This window comes from Rhipicephalus sanguineus, chromosome 2, assembly GCF_013339695.2.
Source record: "Rhipicephalus sanguineus isolate Rsan-2018 chromosome 2, BIME_Rsan_1.4, whole genome shotgun sequence".
Taxonomy (NCBI): Eukaryota; Metazoa; Arthropoda; class Arachnida; order Ixodida; family Ixodidae; genus Rhipicephalus; species Rhipicephalus sanguineus.
The window spans coordinates 69,554,903-69,571,887 of NC_051177.1; the positions used below are offsets into that span (position 1 = coordinate 69,554,903).

Sequence of the window (16,985 nt, forward strand, 5' to 3'; positions counted from 1 at the left end):
AAGCAATCCGTAAAATCAGTTGTAATTTTAAAAATTTAAAAACGTGCAAATTAAAAGCAAATAAAAATATTTAATAGTATTTTAATGACGTCATATGCAAGTCGATATATAGCACGTGACCCATCGTCATCTCCTCTTAGCTCTCCGTCGGTTGTGTTGGTAAGTTGGGGCTGCCTTTCATCCGCTCGATTTTGGTGTTCGGAAGTGTCATCCGCGAGAAATTCTGTGAGGATTTTGTAGCCTAATAGTTTCTCTTACTTCATTGAGCAATATTTTGACCTACGCGATGTGTTTTCTAGCGTTTAAAAGACTGTGAAGTTGGTGGGGGTAGCCGGTGAAGCGGTCAATCATGGCGCTCCGATAGGCACTTCGCATTCGTGCCGGTTCATTCGTTTTTCTCCGTGCTGGGTGTCATCAGATGCCTGACCCTTTTTTTGAGCGCATTCGATTTTATCGTCTGTCTTTCATGTGAGGCGCAATACTAGTCATTCATTAGTATTTGACGCCTCGTGGTAATGAATCTTCGGTCGCCATTTTGGCCGCACGCCATTCCGACGTGCTTTTGTCTGGCGCCGGCTGTGTTGCGGGGCGTGGGTTGGTAGATCGCTTAGACGGTCGATTTCGCCGACTCTCCGCTAACAGTTGTGTTCGCCGCTGCGGCGGCTGTTGCGTTTTTGTTTGCAGACAGGGACACGCAAAAACCGCGACCATGGGAAAGGAAAAGACTCACATTAACATCGTCGTCATCGGCCACGTCGATTCCGGAAAGTCCACGACTACCGGACACTTGATCTACAAATGCGGTGGCATCGACAAGCGTACCATTGAGAAGTTCGAGAAGGAAGCCCAGGAGGTCAGTGGCTTGCGGAGTTCTTTTCCGCGTTTTCTAACCCTTGCGTTTGAGTGCGGGCGTCGCGTGTTCGCCATATTGCCCGGCACGCCGGCCGGCGTGGTCGACCCGGGTCGTTAACACCTTCGCCGGTGCCTCTTTTTTCTGTATGCGTAGATGGGCAAGGGTTCCTTCAAGTACGCCTGGGTGTTGGACAAGCTGAAGGCCGAGCGTGAGCGTGGTATCACCATCGATATCACCCTCTGGAAGTTCGAGACCCCCAAGTACTACGTAACTGTCATTGATGCTCCCGGACATCGTGATTTCATCAAGAACATGATCACTGGAACGTCGCAGGTACGCGAACTTGTCAAATTTTGTGGCTTGTGGGGTCCCAGAACTTAGTTTTTGACTAATATGCCTGTGTTTCCATGCAGGCCGACTGTGCTGTGCTGATTGTGGCTGCCGGTACCGGCGAGTTCGAAGCCGGTATCTCCAAGAACGGCCAGACCCGAGAGCACGCTCTTCTGGCCTACACCCTCGGCGTGAAGCAGATGATCGTCGGCGTGAACAAGATGGACACCACCGAGCCCCCGTTCTCTCAGTCCCGTTTCGAGGAGATCCAGAAGGAAGTGTCCGCTTACATTAAGAAGATCGGCTACAACCCCGCCACTGTTCCCTTCGTGCCCATCTCCGGCTGGAACGGCGACAACATGCTCGAGCCAAGCACGAACATGCCCTGGTACAAGGGATGGTCTATCGAGCGCAAGTCTGGCAAGTCCGAAGGCAAGACCCTTCTGCAGGCCCTGGACGCCATGGAGCCCCCAACCCGGCCCACGGACAAGCCCCTCCGACTTCCCCTGCAGGATGTCTACAAGATTGGTGGCATTGGCACAGTGCCTGTCGGCCGTGTGGAGACGGGTGTCCTCAAGCCCGGCATGGTCGTCACCTTTGCCCCTGCCAACCTGACCACTGAGGTCAAGTCCGTGGAGATGCACCACGAGGCCCTCGCAGAGGCCGTGCCCGGCGACAACGTCGGCTTCAACGTCAAGAACGTCTCAGTGAAGGAGCTGCGCCGAGGATATGTGTGTGGAGACTCGAAGGATACCCCACCAAAGTCCACGGAGGAGTTCACTGCCCAGGTTATTGTGCTGAACCATCCCGGCCAGATCGCAAACGGCTACACGCCTGTGTTGGACTGCCACACAGCCCACATTGCTTGCAAGTTCAGGGAGATCAAGGAAAAGTGCGACCGTCGTTCTGGCAAGAAGCTGGAAGGTATGTTGTGGTGTTTGTTGTGTGCTCATGAGAGTTCTGACTTGGGTTTTCTTCTTTGCAGACAACCCCAAGTTCATCAAGTCCGGCGATGCTGCCATCATCGACCTGGTTCCTTCCAAGCCCATGTGCGTGGAGACCTTCACCGACTTCCCTCCCCTGGGTCGCTTCGCTGTCCGTGACATGAGGCAAACGGTTGCCGTCGGCGTTATCAAGTCTGTCAAACCCAAGGAGGCGTCCGGTGGAAAGGTCACCAAGGCCGCTGAGAAGGCCCAGAAGAAGAAATAACTATGGCTGCTTGGCAGGGCCTCTGAAGAGCAGCAGCACGCATGCTGGCCCCCAGCTGGGAAAAAGCTCCTGGCTCAATTTTTGGTTACCCTGTTTCTCAATGTTTGGTTGCTGTGTCAATGTCACCGCAAAGAGTTCAGGAGGAAAAAACATGTGTGCCCCTGTTGAGATGTTGTCATGGGTGTTTCTATTTTAAAGTGACGCAAATAAAGCCAAGCTGTACCACCCTACAATGTCATTTCTTGTCTGCAGCAACACATAGTGCATGCAAATGCCATTCACGTAATAGCTGGATATGTGAAGGCTGCACATGAACATACGAAGTGGGTATCGGTAATATCGAAAAAGGCTTTAAATACGTATAGTGAAAACTGACCTAGGTACTGATAAAAAGCACAAAAGTAAAGTGTGCAGTTCGAATGCCTCCTTTGTACCGATTGAGTGGGTAGGCCTCTGCATGCAGTACAATACGTTACTACGAGTGGATATATTATCTGTAGGCATGCTTCCCAGAGGGGATAATTGTGGTAATGCGTGAAACCGATTTACGTATCCGTGGTCTAGCGTAGTGGCGCTACACGCGCGCCCCTACACACGTTCATCGTGGTTTGTTCAGTCGCCGCGTGTCGGCAAAGCAGTCGCTAGGTGTGAGTCATGTGATACCGTGACGCAACTTATCACGTGTTCTGTGAACCCGTGAGGAGCGGCGCGAGAGCTATTCAGACGGCGTCAACGGCGTTGCAGCGTGGTTGCAGTTTGACGAAGGAAAGGGAGTTGGAATGGGCGTTCAGTGTTATCAAAAGTAGCTGCGTGATCAACTTTTCCGATAACGTTTTCACAAGTAGCGCGATGGTCGTTGTGTAGCACCTCACTGGACATAGGTGGTCCAGCGGGTGCTGACTGCTCACAGGGAGTTCATCGAGTGTCGCAGCTGTGCTGGCGCGCACCGGGAAAATGCGTCTGCTCGTCGCCTACTGCGCCCTGGCAGTGTTTACCTGCCGCGTAAGTCCGTTTCGCATTTCCATTCATTCTCGCAACCGCTGAAACAGCGACACAAAGACTGCTGTGCCTTCACATTGTTAGATCACATCTTCATTGTAATACAAGTTCATTAGATCTTACGTGGTCGTGAGAGACTAATTTCTTGGGGGCGTGTGTATTCGCTCCGTCGCGGGGTGCCTTTTTTCTTCAAAAATTGCAAACGCTCTGTATTGACGGCTACTCGTATTTCTTCGTCCCCGTATTTTCGAGCTTGTTCATTGCGTCGCTATTCATACCCACGCGATACTTTTGCTGAAACTTCAACGTGGAGCTTGTCGTAGTAGACAACTTTTATTTATAACTGCGCGCCTCTATATTTTATTTCTTGAACGTTAAAAAGAGAAACACGGCGCTCGTTCGGAGGGTATCGTGCCGTTTGGGCCTGTAGGTTATTCATGCAAACTTAGGATACATCACGTCTAGCGTCGTTTCTTTCTTTTTTTTTTTTTTTTTTCAGCGTGCGTAGTATTCAATTGTGGCTTGGCGCGCGCTATCAGGTACGGCTTTCATTGAACAATGGATGCAATCAAATAATCACGCCGTCGGACGGCGTCGTCGGTATACCTGAGCGCTTCAAGCATCTGTAAGCGGAAAGTCAATTTCTTGGGGCTAATCGATGCTAGTCCACCTCGGTGTATGTCACATGCTGCTTGTATGAGTAATTTATTCTCCGCAGTATGACCTGTATTGTTTGTCAGGGTGAGTTTTGAGCAGCTGTTGTCGGCAAGGTCTCTACTGCGAAGCTTGTTCAACATGACGTGTTGCCATAGCTCCTCTGCTGTTGTTGAAATGCATCATAAACAATAGTGCTCCTGATTGTTTCGCAACAGCTGCGGCAATTGATTCCTTTAGCCGGTGGACAAGCACTATTAGATAATTGATCAGGCCCTGTTAGAGTAATAGTTAATTAGTGTGGGGATGATTTTTTTCAACTGCTAATGCACCCGACCCCCCTCTCTTTATTTTTACACCTTTTGTAAGTTTTACACAATTAAGGCAATACATTACAGCCAAAATGTAAGCCCTGCGACATCTTCAACATCAGAATAAGGTTAAAAGAAATTAACCATGTTAAAAGTTCTACAGGAGTACAACCACGTATTCATGTTTACTGTATTGGAACTTCTTTAGATTTTTCTGTGCCTTTTCCAGCCTTGTATTTGAAACACTTGCACAAAAACAGCTGCTCCAACACTTTGCACAATTAACCATACATGAAATCTAGGCTTTAATCGTGACCTCTTCCTAAGTAACAAACCTTTAGAAATACTTATTCTAGTTCAGGTGAATGGGTTGTTGCAATACTTGGGGTTTCCTTACCTTTGCATGTAGGAGCACTTATGTGACTTGGTTTAAAGGACTGAACAAGGTGCTGAAATTAGAAAGCAGGCCTTCTCACTTGATCTTGATGCTGTCTTGCAAACTCACTTCACGACAGGAGAGAGCATGGGTTGCATTGACCACGTGCGTTGAGGGCATAGGTATATTAACCTTATGATTTTCCTCATTTTTTTCTCAACCCTTTGTCAATTAAACCCAAGTGCTGCTATTATCTCTGGTACTGGCCACGTGATGGGATGCATGATAAGAAAGAATGCAAAGTAAATTGGAATGTTACGCTATACATGCCCAGGATAAGGGCCCATTTATTATCCTCAGCTGTGGCCGATCCTTCAATTTGACACTGGCAGGACGGAAGCTATCAGTAGTGGGCAAACAATGGATACCTCGGGGCTCATTCATGCTGGCAATTTACAGATGTTGTGTGAGCATTCGTGACTGGCGACCAAAGATTGTCTCGAGGTGACTCAGGTTCACACTGGCAAGGGCAAGCGGCCTGTTGCCATATCAATATGCCTCGCAGTTAATGCTGTCCATGTCTGCTTGTGCTGCCATTGTTTTGTAAAACAAGCGCACTTCCTGTTCCTGCACATCTGGTTTGTGCACAAGCTGCCCAACTGAAAAACTGACAGACCCAATACAGTCTCTCTTCGACTGCTTGTGGCCAACTTGACTGCACGAAAACTCTGAATTGCCATTGTGAATGAGCCTGCAGCCTGAAGCCTGTGGTAAAGCTGCAACCCCAAAACCCTAGTGTGATGGAGTTGAACGTGCACTGTCCTGTTCCATGGTGCCAGATGACACTGGGCTCTTCCTACACAAAACACCAAGTTCCTACACTGCCCCATCTTCCACAGAGCTGATGGTCTGGTCTGGGAGGAGCTGTAGTAACGGCACAGGACAGTTCCTTGTGATACAGTGTCCTAGACTGTACAGGACAGTATAGTGTCCTTCTTGATAGATCCTTACATATTTGTTCACTTGACACTGTTCCATCGGGCCATCATATTGGGTGACTGTGGGTCAGTGCAGGAACTGCTGCTGGGATCCGCAATCAACAGTAGCAGAGGCAGAATATTCTAGTCATGGCTGGTGGCCTTCTGGATGAGAGTTACGGATTTGTGCATCTTCTACAAGCTCCAAGCTGTGGCCTCCCACGTTTGGCAGTTGTTGCAAATACTTTATGTTCCTTTCTAAGGACTTAACGTGCATTGTGTTAGTCTCTTCAAGAGTCCACATTCGTGTGAGTCCTTGTCTTGTTTGGCTGGACAAAGGGATTGCTAAAGGTTTGGTGGTACCAGATTATTGAAGGACTTTGGTAGTGCACATTGTTTTGCATGACGTGGCAAGAACTTTATTTGAGTCCTAAGGAACTGACATCTAGGGGAGCCGGAGGCCCTCCATATGAAGGTAAAGAGGTATCGACACAAAAATTTTGGCCTCGTGTTTTTTTTTGCTGCAATGTGTTGCTGGGGGCCTGTTAATCATAACACGGCACATCGTTTGCTGCAGCGCTCGACAGATGATTAATTACAGGCTCCTCATTACCGACCAGTGTCAATTTCGGTTTCAAAAACGACAAGCCTCCGGGTGCAACTATCACCACCTAGCGTGTGCAGCACTCGATCACATCAGCACACAGAACTGTGACGCACTTCGGCGCGGTTTGCGAGCAGCTGCTGGAGCGAACGCAGAAAAAAAAGCATGGCGGCTATGATGTCATCATAACTTGTTGCAGCGTGGTCACGTGAGGGAAGTAGGAGGTCCCCAAGGGTCACCTTTGAGGTTGTCAGTAGCACGAGGATGTCGATCGCTCACGCAAACTTCAAAATTCATTTAAAATAACTTCCAAGCTATATTCGCTGTTGGTATTTTGCAGATGATATACACATGTTCACCGGAACCGATCCTGCAGGCAGTCATATTTTGAGTGATGCAGCTGACTAATGCAGAGAACAGTTACCGCCAGCTCATTCCTACGTGGCTGACACGAACCGTAGCTCTTGCTGCAGATGGAGTGTTAGGCTTGGGGAAATGGAAGAATAAATGGCTTTGTGGGTTCTTTGAATCTCTCTGTGTACTGTGACTACAAGTCTTACATTGATGAGGTAAAGCAGTTTAATGGAAACACTAGTGCTGGAAAATGACTGTCAATCTATTGAGCACCATTGTTGGTAACTGCAGATACTCCTTTTCAATGTTGACACTGAGTATCTTGAAGAAGTTTGATGTGCGTGTAATGTATTTGTGGCGTTACATGAAGCTTGCCTTGAAATATGGCTGTGTGGCAAGTGGCTTATTCTGTTAACACTTGTGTACCAAAAGTTATTGAATTTGAATAAAAGATATGATTCTGTACAACATCGTGGCTCATTACAACAGATCTACTTAATAACTACCAGTTAGTTTTATAGCAACATATAAAGCTCATGGTACCATATTGCAAAGCAGCCTATTGGCATACTCATCAGCTTTGTTATGAGTGATCTGATTATACATGCTTTATTAGCCTTGTCCTGTCAGCTTATTTGCAGCCTGATAAAGCTTTGAGTAAAACTCTATTGATTTTGACTTCATAAGCTGTTAGAATATTTTGTGTAGTTTCAGCACTTCATTAGCCTGAATTTCTATTCCTGTGAATGTGAATTTCCAAGTTCTTGCTTTGTATGTGGTTTCGATGCCTTGGTATGCTTGGAAACTGGGCACTTCATTTAATTATAGCTGGTTGCTAAGCTAAGTGGAAGTACGAGCTTAAAGCTTCTTCATATTCACCTATTGGACACTTGCTGTAACTTTAAGAAAGGCTATGTTGCCAGCTTCCACTGTCTTCAGGAATGTGTTCGATTGCCGAAGCACTAAAAGAAGATTGCAAGATAAGATTTTCCTGGGGAAAGTGGCCTGTGGGCGTCTATTCTACAGTGTCAAGTTTGTGTGTGAGCAAACAAGTCATTGGACCAAGGTCTAAGACAAGAGCAACGATTAGCTGAGATAAGCAGCAGAGAATGACCTGCGCCACTTGAAAGGATAAAAAAGCAGTTGGTCGATTCCACGAAAGATCAAAAAAGTGTGTATATTCGATGTTTCCGATTTTCCTGATAATTTTGTATGTTGTGCACATATGACTGCACAGCAAGAAATCGCAGTTCGTTTTCAAATAAAAAAATTTTTCATCACAGGAAAATTCGACAAGTGTCGCCGGTTGACGACGACCATTTTACGAAGAGTGCGTTTTCGTAAATTCGCAATCATGCTGGCAGCTCCTTAAGCTATATATTACAAATATCTTTCTTTTTGGCGGAAGTAGAAGTAAAGAGGAAATAGCTCTTATCATTTCATGGAATTCTGAGCAAATTATGTATTTTTAAAAATTCACGAAAAACGCTGCGTTTTTGAAAATCAGTCAAATTTGGAACGCTATGGCTACTTCTGTGAATATCTTAGCTTGTTCATATTTGCAGCATGAATAGGTTTCTATGTGAATAGTGAACCTCTGCATTTGTATTTCTCTAATAATTTTCAAAGTAGTAAATTTTCATGCTCGAAACACCAAAAAGAGAAAAGTGCTCCTCGATTCAAAAATCTATAATAAAAAAAACCCAATCTCAATTTTGTTCAAAGTCCCCCAAAATGTTCTCAAAGGACTGCAGAATGATATTATGAAAAAACATGTTGCATCATTTTGATTAGGACAAAAGCAGAAAATGTCAAACATTGTGTTTCCAGAGCGTTGTGGCTACTGCGGGAAGGACATCTCTAGTAACAAGAAAATACAGTGACACGTCTTTTTTCTTCTCTGAGCTTCGCTAAACAACAGTAATGATCTATTGTCGGAAAGTGGGAACTGTTTTGTAAAGAAAAAAAGATCGTTCCAATTAAATGCATTTGCGTGGTTTGCGACTTCACGCCAGTGTTAGACATCCCTCAGTCCACAGTAGGCACTTTCAGTTGTAGCCTCCTTTTCTTTCATCTATTTCAGTTGAGTATAATTCATATCTTGCATGCTAAAGAACGCATTCCCTCCATGCGTCTCTTATGATGACGTGCTGTGCCAGAATTGAGAGATTCGTATAAAAGCCAATGTCTCTTGATGAATAAAAATGAATTTCTGGAGAGCGGTCGCCAAGAGGTGTGGTTTTTGTTGGCCCAAATGTGTACGTTGTCAAACCTTATGTGATAAATGCAGACTTTAAAAAGAATCGATTACGTGAAGATTGGTGGCAGCAGTTTTTGCCACGGACAAAACACGTTTTGTTTGCATTGCATCTGCTTTGTTTTGCATCTCCTTGTATGTCTTGAAGCAGTGCTGGCAGATCTGGTCTCCCTCTTGAATTGAGCGCGCATCCTACTTCATGACCCTCCGCAAAAGAGACTCGATACGATATCTTCTACATAACGAAAATTCCGCTCCAGCGGAATTTTCTTTTTGTGCACCATGAGAGAGTCCGTACAAAATCTCGGTCACGGCTATAACGCCTACCCGTAGCCACCTTCAGAGCGTAGGACAGTGATCGCATCAAGGTGAAGCACAATTTGGATGCTTAACTTCTATCTCAGGTGGTGTTTGGCTGACTGGCACAGCCGTGCTCGTTGCTGTCGTCTGCTCAGGCGGGCGTCTATCGCGCCGCCCTTTGCACCTGTCCGCCTAACGCATGCTACTCCGTTTACACGAAGGCGTGTAGCGCGGGCCACTCGATCCGCCACACGATCCGCACGGTGCGGATCCAGAGACCGGGTGGGAGAGCGACGAGCGGTGAAAAATGTATCGTGTAACCAACGCAATCGACACCCCAGCATTTTCTCGTGCAGAGCGACAAAGCCTGGCAAACAATGTGTGGCTGCTGTGCTTAAGTTGCACTGCGGTACTCGCCGTTCACCACTGTCGCTATTTGCGATTTCTCACATTCTTACAATGCATGATCGACTCAGCTACACAAATTTCGCGTTTAGCTTCGTTGCTTTTATATAGGTAAGCGCACTTACTTAAAAAAAAAATTATCCAGAGGAATGAAAATGTCCGTGCTACCCGTCGACGAGGAATATAAGTGGTGTCGCAAATGCATTTAATTGGAACGATCTTTTTTTCTTTACAAAACAGTTCCCACTTTCCGACAATAGATCATTACTGTTGTTTAGCGAAGCTCAGAGAAGAAAAAAGACGTGTTACTGTATTTTCTTGGTACTAGAGATGTCCTTCACGCAGTAGCCACCACGCTCTGGAAACACAATGTTTGACATTTTCTGCTTTTGTCCTAATCAAAATGATGCACCATGTTTTTTCATAATATCATTCTGCAGTCCTTTGAGAACATTTGGGGGACTTTGAACAAAATTGAGATTGGTTTTTTTTTATTATAGATTTTTGAATCGAGGAGCACTTTTCTCTTTTTGGTGTTTCGAGCATGAAAATTTACTACTTTGAAAATTATTAGAGAAATACAAATGCAGAGGTTCACTATTCACATAGAAACCTATTCATGCTGCAAATATGAACAAGCTAAGATATTCACAGAAGTAGCCATAGCGTTCCAAATTTGACTGATTTTCAAAAACGCAGCGTTTTTCGTGAATTTTTAAAAATACATAATTTGCTCAGAATTCCATGAAATCATAAGAGCTATTTCCTCTTTACTTCTATTTCCACCAAAAAGAAAGATATTTGTAATATATAGCTTCAGTAGCTGCCAGCATGATTGCGAATTTACGAAAACGCACTCTTCGTAAAATGGTCGTCGTCAACCGGCGACACTTGTCGAATTTTCCTGTTATGAAAAAAATTTTTATTTGAAAACGAACTGCGATTTCGTGCTGTGCAGTCATATGTGCACAACATACAAAATTATCAGGAAAATCGGAAACATCGAATATACACACTTTTTTGATCTTTCGTGGAATCGACCAGTTCCTTTCGTTGAGCATTTGATCAGGCGTTGTGTCAGCATGGTGGAATTGGAGAGTGTAATTAAAGGGCTTGCACATGTTGCTAGGCCTGGGCTGACTTTTTAACATTTTACACATCTCGTGCTCCTCTCCTGGTCTTTCTGGTATAGTCAGTGCTGACCGTGACGGCACCAATAGAAGACACTGTTGGTGGCATCTCAAGAACCTGTTCGTATGCTAGCAGGTACATGTGCTCTCTTTGCTCTTCCTCCTCGCATGGAGAGGATGAGAGGAGCCAACAAACTGAGCGTAGAGAAGAAAAGAGCGAAATGTGTGAGGGCCACGTCTGATCATCAAATCCGTGTAACTCCACTATTACGGCCCATTTCGCGAAATTCTTGCAGCTGTGTGTTCGTTGTAGACTCGTCACAACTACATCCCCACAACTAAATTTTAACCTCTCGGTTGTTTATGGGCCCTTTTAAAATGCATGGACCTTTTTGCCTCTGTTAACGTCTAGTTAAGACATGACTGCAAGTTATGCTTGATAAACAAACGTCTTAGCTGCCACAGCTGCTAGTCTATTTTACTTTCATTACACCCTCCCTTCCCAGTTTTTCTTTTACTTTACAAGGCTCCCATTAAGGGGACAAAAAGAAAAACCTTTGTATTTGTTGTGAAAGAACTATACCCTTTGTGTTAGGGTAGTTCTTTCAAATTCCCTTTTTAATTTATGTGGTGCTGAAGCATCAAGTAGTAGAGATTAGCAAATACCACAATCATCAACAATGATTTTAACAGGTTGCAACACTAAAAAGTTTAGAACAAGGGATAGTGCGCAGTCTGCTATGCTATGCAAATTGGGCTCTTACTGGCAAGAAAGAAGACATCTGAGGCTAAATAGTATTTTCCAAGTAGGGCTGTTGCACGTCAGACAAAAGTTACCCAGACTTCGAAAGTTAAGTCTTTGGTTCAGTGATAATGCAATGTAACCTTGATGTGTAAACATTTAACTAAGCTGAAAGAGACAGTGTCGTAATCCACCGTGTCATGAAACGCTGTGGTGGACGCTTCAGGGAAAATTTGCTATCAGCTTTTTTTATTTTCCTCTGGCTTATTATAGTAAGAGCAGCAGGCCTGACCAGCATAAATGTTGCACAGAGGCGGTAATAAAGAAACTGCCATTCAGCATTCTGAAGATATAGCTCCTTAGTACAACTTAATCATGGATGCCTTTTTGATGTCTTTGTAGGCTTATTAGTTGGTGGCTGCTGAGGCTTTCGGTGCATTTTTTTTGGCATGAGTGTGTGAATATAGCTATCAGAGGTCCAAAGTCAAATCTCACATTGTTAAGTGTAATTAACCATTTGCAGACTTTCTCTTTCATGAGGAACGTATTACCAGAATTAGGTGCTTGCGGCGTAAATTGAGGCTAAAGTCATATTTAGTGTCTCCTGAAGGGCCTTTACGTTAGAAAGTCTGACCTCGTTGCCATGGTGACAGCATTTTTCCTTCATATAAACTACCTTTCAGTATTGCATCTTGGAGTTGAATCGATAAAGCAGGGACTTGATTTGATGTATGATTGAAACCTAAAAAGACTCCTGGCCTTGCAAGCTACAGTTTGGGTGTTTACAGGGCAAGGCTTTTTAAAAAGTTATGTCTAGTTTCACATAGCATTGCTGTTTTGTTATTTTCCATTTTCCTAACTAACTCAAGCACTCAGTTTCCAAGAAAGCAGCTGGCACAGTCAAGCAGTGTTGGTTTGAAAACCCAGCAGTGAGGTGTTTTTAGGAGACCATGCTTTTGATATAGTAGACCTCCGATTTTCAGCATTCGTAGGAAGAAAAATTCTCACGAAAACTAAAAAAAATATGAGAGGCGCTGCTATAGCAACATTCGATCTAAATCTAAAAACCCTAATTTCCGGAAATAGTATCGGGAATGTTGCACTGAATGAGTTCATCGCAGAATGCTTTTTTTTTTTCCTACTTCTCCTGCAGACGTTGGTTGATGCTGCCGCATCACAATGTGTCATGAGGGGCGCCTGTGGAATAGACCCAGAGACGGATAAGCCCATGCCCTGCGTTGACAACGGCCCTCCCAAAGCTGTCAGTGACAAGTCCATGGAAATTCTCAAGGGAATCTGTCCGGATTTGGTATCGGGTGAGTCTGCTGCTGCTTCAAACAACCCAATGCATGCAGTGTCGCTGCTGTGACGACACTATCACACAGTTATCATCATCATCATTAGCCTGTTTTATGTCCATTGCAGGACGCAGGCCTTTCCCATTGATGTACGATTTGCCCTAGCTGTCTTGCGCAAACTGATTCCATATTGTTGTTGTGAATTTCATCATCCCATCCAGCTCTATGGCCACACGCAGTTAGCAGCAAAGACTTCTCTTGACCTAAGTGTACTGATAAAGTCTATTGATCTGCCAGGGCCGTTGGGTAGAAGTGTTGACAGTCTGAGCCACAGAGGGCCTTATATTTATACTTTATACATTATATGCCTTTTTTGTAGGCTCAACTTGATGTATTTACTGACCCGCCGTGGTGTCTTAGTTACAATGCTCACTGCTACTGGTAGGTAGCAGTGAGTATTGTGCTTCCTATTTTCATACTTGTGCATTTTGTCTGCATTTGAAGCATTTGTTTACTGCAAGAGATGTTAAAGATATTGAGATGTTAAATATATTGAGAGATGTTAAAGATATTGAGAGATGTTAAAGATGTTGAGAGATATTGAGATGTTGAGAGATGTGCGAGAGATGTTAAAGATATAGCTCTCTTTCGCTACACTGTGGCATATGTCGACGTTGTTATGCTGTCATTGTTATTGTTGTATGAAGATTTAGTTAGTTTTCATGTAATTGTGGAAACGGTGCATAATGGGGGGGCATTGAGAAAGTTGGAGCAGTAAGTTTTCTTGAAATAAACGAGCTCGTAATAAGAACATCTCTGACAGTCTTCCGGCTTTTCTGCTGTGTATAATAACAACTGAGAGCATCCGTGTTCTGTTTGCAGGTCAAGGGAAAGAATTCTGTTGCGACAATGACCAGGTTACTGCCCTTGGCACAAACCTTGAAGTCATGCGTTCAATTGTCGCGAATTGCCCGTCTTGTTTCTTCAACCTGGCACGTGTATTCTGCATGGTGACGTGTTCGCCTCGCCAAGATGATTTTCTTGAGGTACGATGGTTTGTGTGTTCACCTCCTAACCTTATGCACTAATACCATCCGAAAACGAAACTTTTTGGAACTGTGTTCTTGATATTCTTTTGCACTTGTACTTAATTGCCCCTTGTGCCAGTTTTGCAAAGTGCTAAAGTGGGTTGAGGAAAACAAGCAGCTAGTGTTCAAGTCCTTATTTGAAAACCTTTTTAGAACATTAAAAGACGGAACTTGTTAAAATTTAGAGAGCTTTGATTCTCAGCAAAAAAAAAAAAAGTTTGCTTTCTTTGAGCCTTTGCATATGATGGGCATTTGTGACAAAGTGCAATTGTTGCAGTGTTTAACCCTGTCACAAACACAAACAGTTATGACCGATGGATACATGACAACACATTCTACAAGACACTTCTTCACTTCATACACAACACCGGCCTAATGGCGCACATTTAACACAAAACCAGTACAGCGCTGGGCTGTACTGGTTTGTTGTCCCTGCAAATACTCCCACAGGAACACGGTGGTTGCTTTCGCTATTTAATGGTTTACGCCACAGATGGCACTGGTCGACTCCTTGGAATTTTCTTGCTCTGCCTGCTTGCACATTAACTGCATTCGTTCGCCCTGTCTTTGAATATTGGCAGCTTGTCGTAGCGTCACGTGACCGTCTACCTTGCATCTATCGCCCAGACATGGGAGGAATTCATGCTTGGGCTGCCCTCGTGGACTTTTTACATATGCAGGCGTGTATTAGTGGCAAATAAAATACTGTGGTAGCTTTCGGTTGGTGCTACATTACAATTTTAGATCTCGAGGGACCAAAAAAATTGCTTCCTCGATATTACGAATTTCCTGATATAACGAAATAATTTGAGTGCCCTCATCACTTCATTAAATTGAGTTTCAACTGTATATCCTCGCACTGTTCAGCACCAAGTTATGTGGGCATCTACTTAAAGTGCTAGTAAGTTGCATTTAGTAAGTTGCCACAAGCCAACACAGCTTTAGTGCCTTATTGTTGCAATAGATTAGGGTGAGTGAGATGTTTATAGGTAGCTGGTCATTGTGTGCAATTCTGTGGAATCGCTAGTGTTTACTTTCAGTGATAACTAGTACTGTGTTAAGTAAAGGTTTCGCATGTGTTCTTGCCTCATTAATGTTTCATCTTGTGGCAGGTTACACAATTTAACAAGACTACCCGGGCAGTATTAGAAGTCAGCTATTACATGACACATCGTTATGCTCTGGGTGCGTTTTCTTCCTGTTCGGGGCTGGATTCTGGAACTTTGGGTGTACTCTGCGGCAGCTATAGTGACGACTGTGGTCCCGAGACGCTCTTCATGGGTCTTGGAATGCACGACGGGCTCCATTCACCCTTCCAGATGGATTTTGTGTTCACTGGTGAGTCTGGTTCCGCATTATATCCCCTTCAGGCGCGAATTATGATGAACTGTCTAAAGATGCGTCACTCACACAACATAATTCCAAGGCACCCGATATTAGATCCGAAAAAAGAAAATGGGATATGTTGTTTTGTGCGAGTTACAGTAATGAGTCATGGTTGGCATGCAAATAAATATCTAATTATTCTACAATCAGTCAGGTTTATTTCTTGCATAAAAAGAATGAAATGTTAAGCTCAAAATGAATGCCCAGTTTGTTTTTTGGTTCGTTTCGAAAAAAGAACAATAATACTGTTGACGTTAATCTTGGAATGCGGCACGTCCAACAATCGTCGAATGTGGTACAGTGTCTCCAGCAAAGTGATCCTCTGCAGCAATATGCAGCCCAATGAAGTTAAATGAGCGCTAGTTGTCCACTCGGGAAACCTGTACAAATGTGCACACTGCGTTTCAAGCCATTTGAAGAAACACGCGGCGCGTAACGTGTCTCCGCACTTGATGTTTACAATTGTACACACTGCGGCTGAACACAAGACAATCCTTCTTGTAAAGTCCTTTTAAATGTAGCATTTGAAAAGTGTGCTGAAACAAATAGATCAAGCAGCCTGTAGTCAAGAGAACTGCCGTGCAGCTTATTTTTTATTTTTTTTGCATACGTCTAGCGTACATCCTATGTCTCGGGCATCTCGTACATGTGGCTTATGAAGCCTCCTAGGGTGTCGTACTGCGCTGTTGGAAATGTTGAGCTTCCTTTTCTGAACTGCCTTTAAACAAAGTCTGCCCTTTGCGGTACCTTCAACAATCACATTGTGCTCTTTGAGTTGCTACATACAGTATTAATGGGAACTAACAGACAATAATGCCAAGGAAAGGCATTATTATCTGTTAGTTCCCATTAATATTATGTCCAACAAAGAAAAACGAGCCCGTAAAAGTCACCTTCTTTCCTACATACAGTATGTTACACAATGGGATGCATACATACAGTGTGTGCATTCCATTGCTTGGCAATTCGTATTCAGGAAGCTGTGCTCTATGTACACTCAAAGAACCAACCATTGGATTATTTCACTTAGTTCATTTTTATTTCTGATAGATTTGCTTGGCAGACGGTTTTGGGTCAACATTTTTACGTCCTGTCTATTTTACATACCACTAAAGAAAAATGTGTGCAACAAATGAAGTACGCGTGTCTACTTTATCATGAGAACTGGAGTGTTTAGGCATTTATACTTTCCTTGGGCCCATTAGAAAATTCATAATTATGAAACGCTGCCACGAAATGAGACAAAAACACCGATGAACCACTGAGATTGTTCTGTGCTGTCCTCTATGACTTGTGGGGGTGCTATATGACCCCTGTAAAGGCGACTGCCGTAGCTTGGGCGCGGCCGCTGTGTTTGCACGCACGTGCTTTGCGCGTAAGCGTAGACGTTCGGCCACGGTCAGGGATGTGCTGGCTGTAACCAGAGTTTAGCGCGGTGGCGCCGGTATCGCCGCCGTGGAGAATTTAGGCCGGTGCATAGAAACGGCAAGGAGTCTCTTTTGGGGTGTGGCGGCATACCCGGGTGGACGACGGCCACGGTAGGTCCGGGGGGGACGGTACCGCGGCTCGCTTCCCTCGGGCCCTCATGGTGAGTCGTGCATCGGCAGCGCCGCCTTCGCATTTATATTGTATTATGTTGTCTTATTGTATGCCTTATGTTGTCTTATGTTATATTGTATTGTATGTCTTATATTGTGTATAAGTTTAGCGTG

The 16,985-nt window shown here is 44.4% G+C and overlaps 2 protein-coding genes across 3 annotated transcripts in view; both read left to right on the forward strand.

The window, feature by feature from the left end:
• The first annotated feature begins 63 nt into the window (after positions 1-63).
• LOC119383147 (elongation factor 1-alpha) lies at positions 64-2,625 on the forward strand. Its single transcript, XM_037651161.2, has 5 exons — positions 64-159; positions 685-853; positions 1,007-1,186; positions 1,267-2,107; positions 2,169-2,625. Exons 2-5 carry the CDS (start codon positions 710-712, stop codon positions 2,390-2,392), a joined length of 1,389 nt encoding a protein of 462 aa, XP_037507089.1. The 5' UTR covers positions 64-159; positions 685-709; the 3' UTR covers positions 2,393-2,625.
• A 507-nt stretch (positions 2,626-3,132) lies between these two features.
• LOC119383145 (NPC intracellular cholesterol transporter 1) overlaps positions 3,133-16,985 on the forward strand; it is a 67,294-nt gene continuing 53,441 nt past the window's right edge. For both annotated transcript variants that reach the window (XR_007415086.1, XM_049412428.1), the window contains exons 1-4: positions 3,133-3,394; positions 12,655-12,817; positions 13,682-13,845; positions 15,000-15,225. Coding sequence is in view for 1 of the 2 variants with exons in the window: in XM_049412428.1 (XP_049268385.1) it covers positions 3,347-3,394; positions 12,655-12,817; positions 13,682-13,845; positions 15,000-15,225 (601 nt within the window). In the remaining variant the exon portion in view is untranslated. The remainder of the gene's footprint in view (positions 3,395-12,654; positions 12,818-13,681; positions 13,846-14,999; positions 15,226-16,985) is intronic.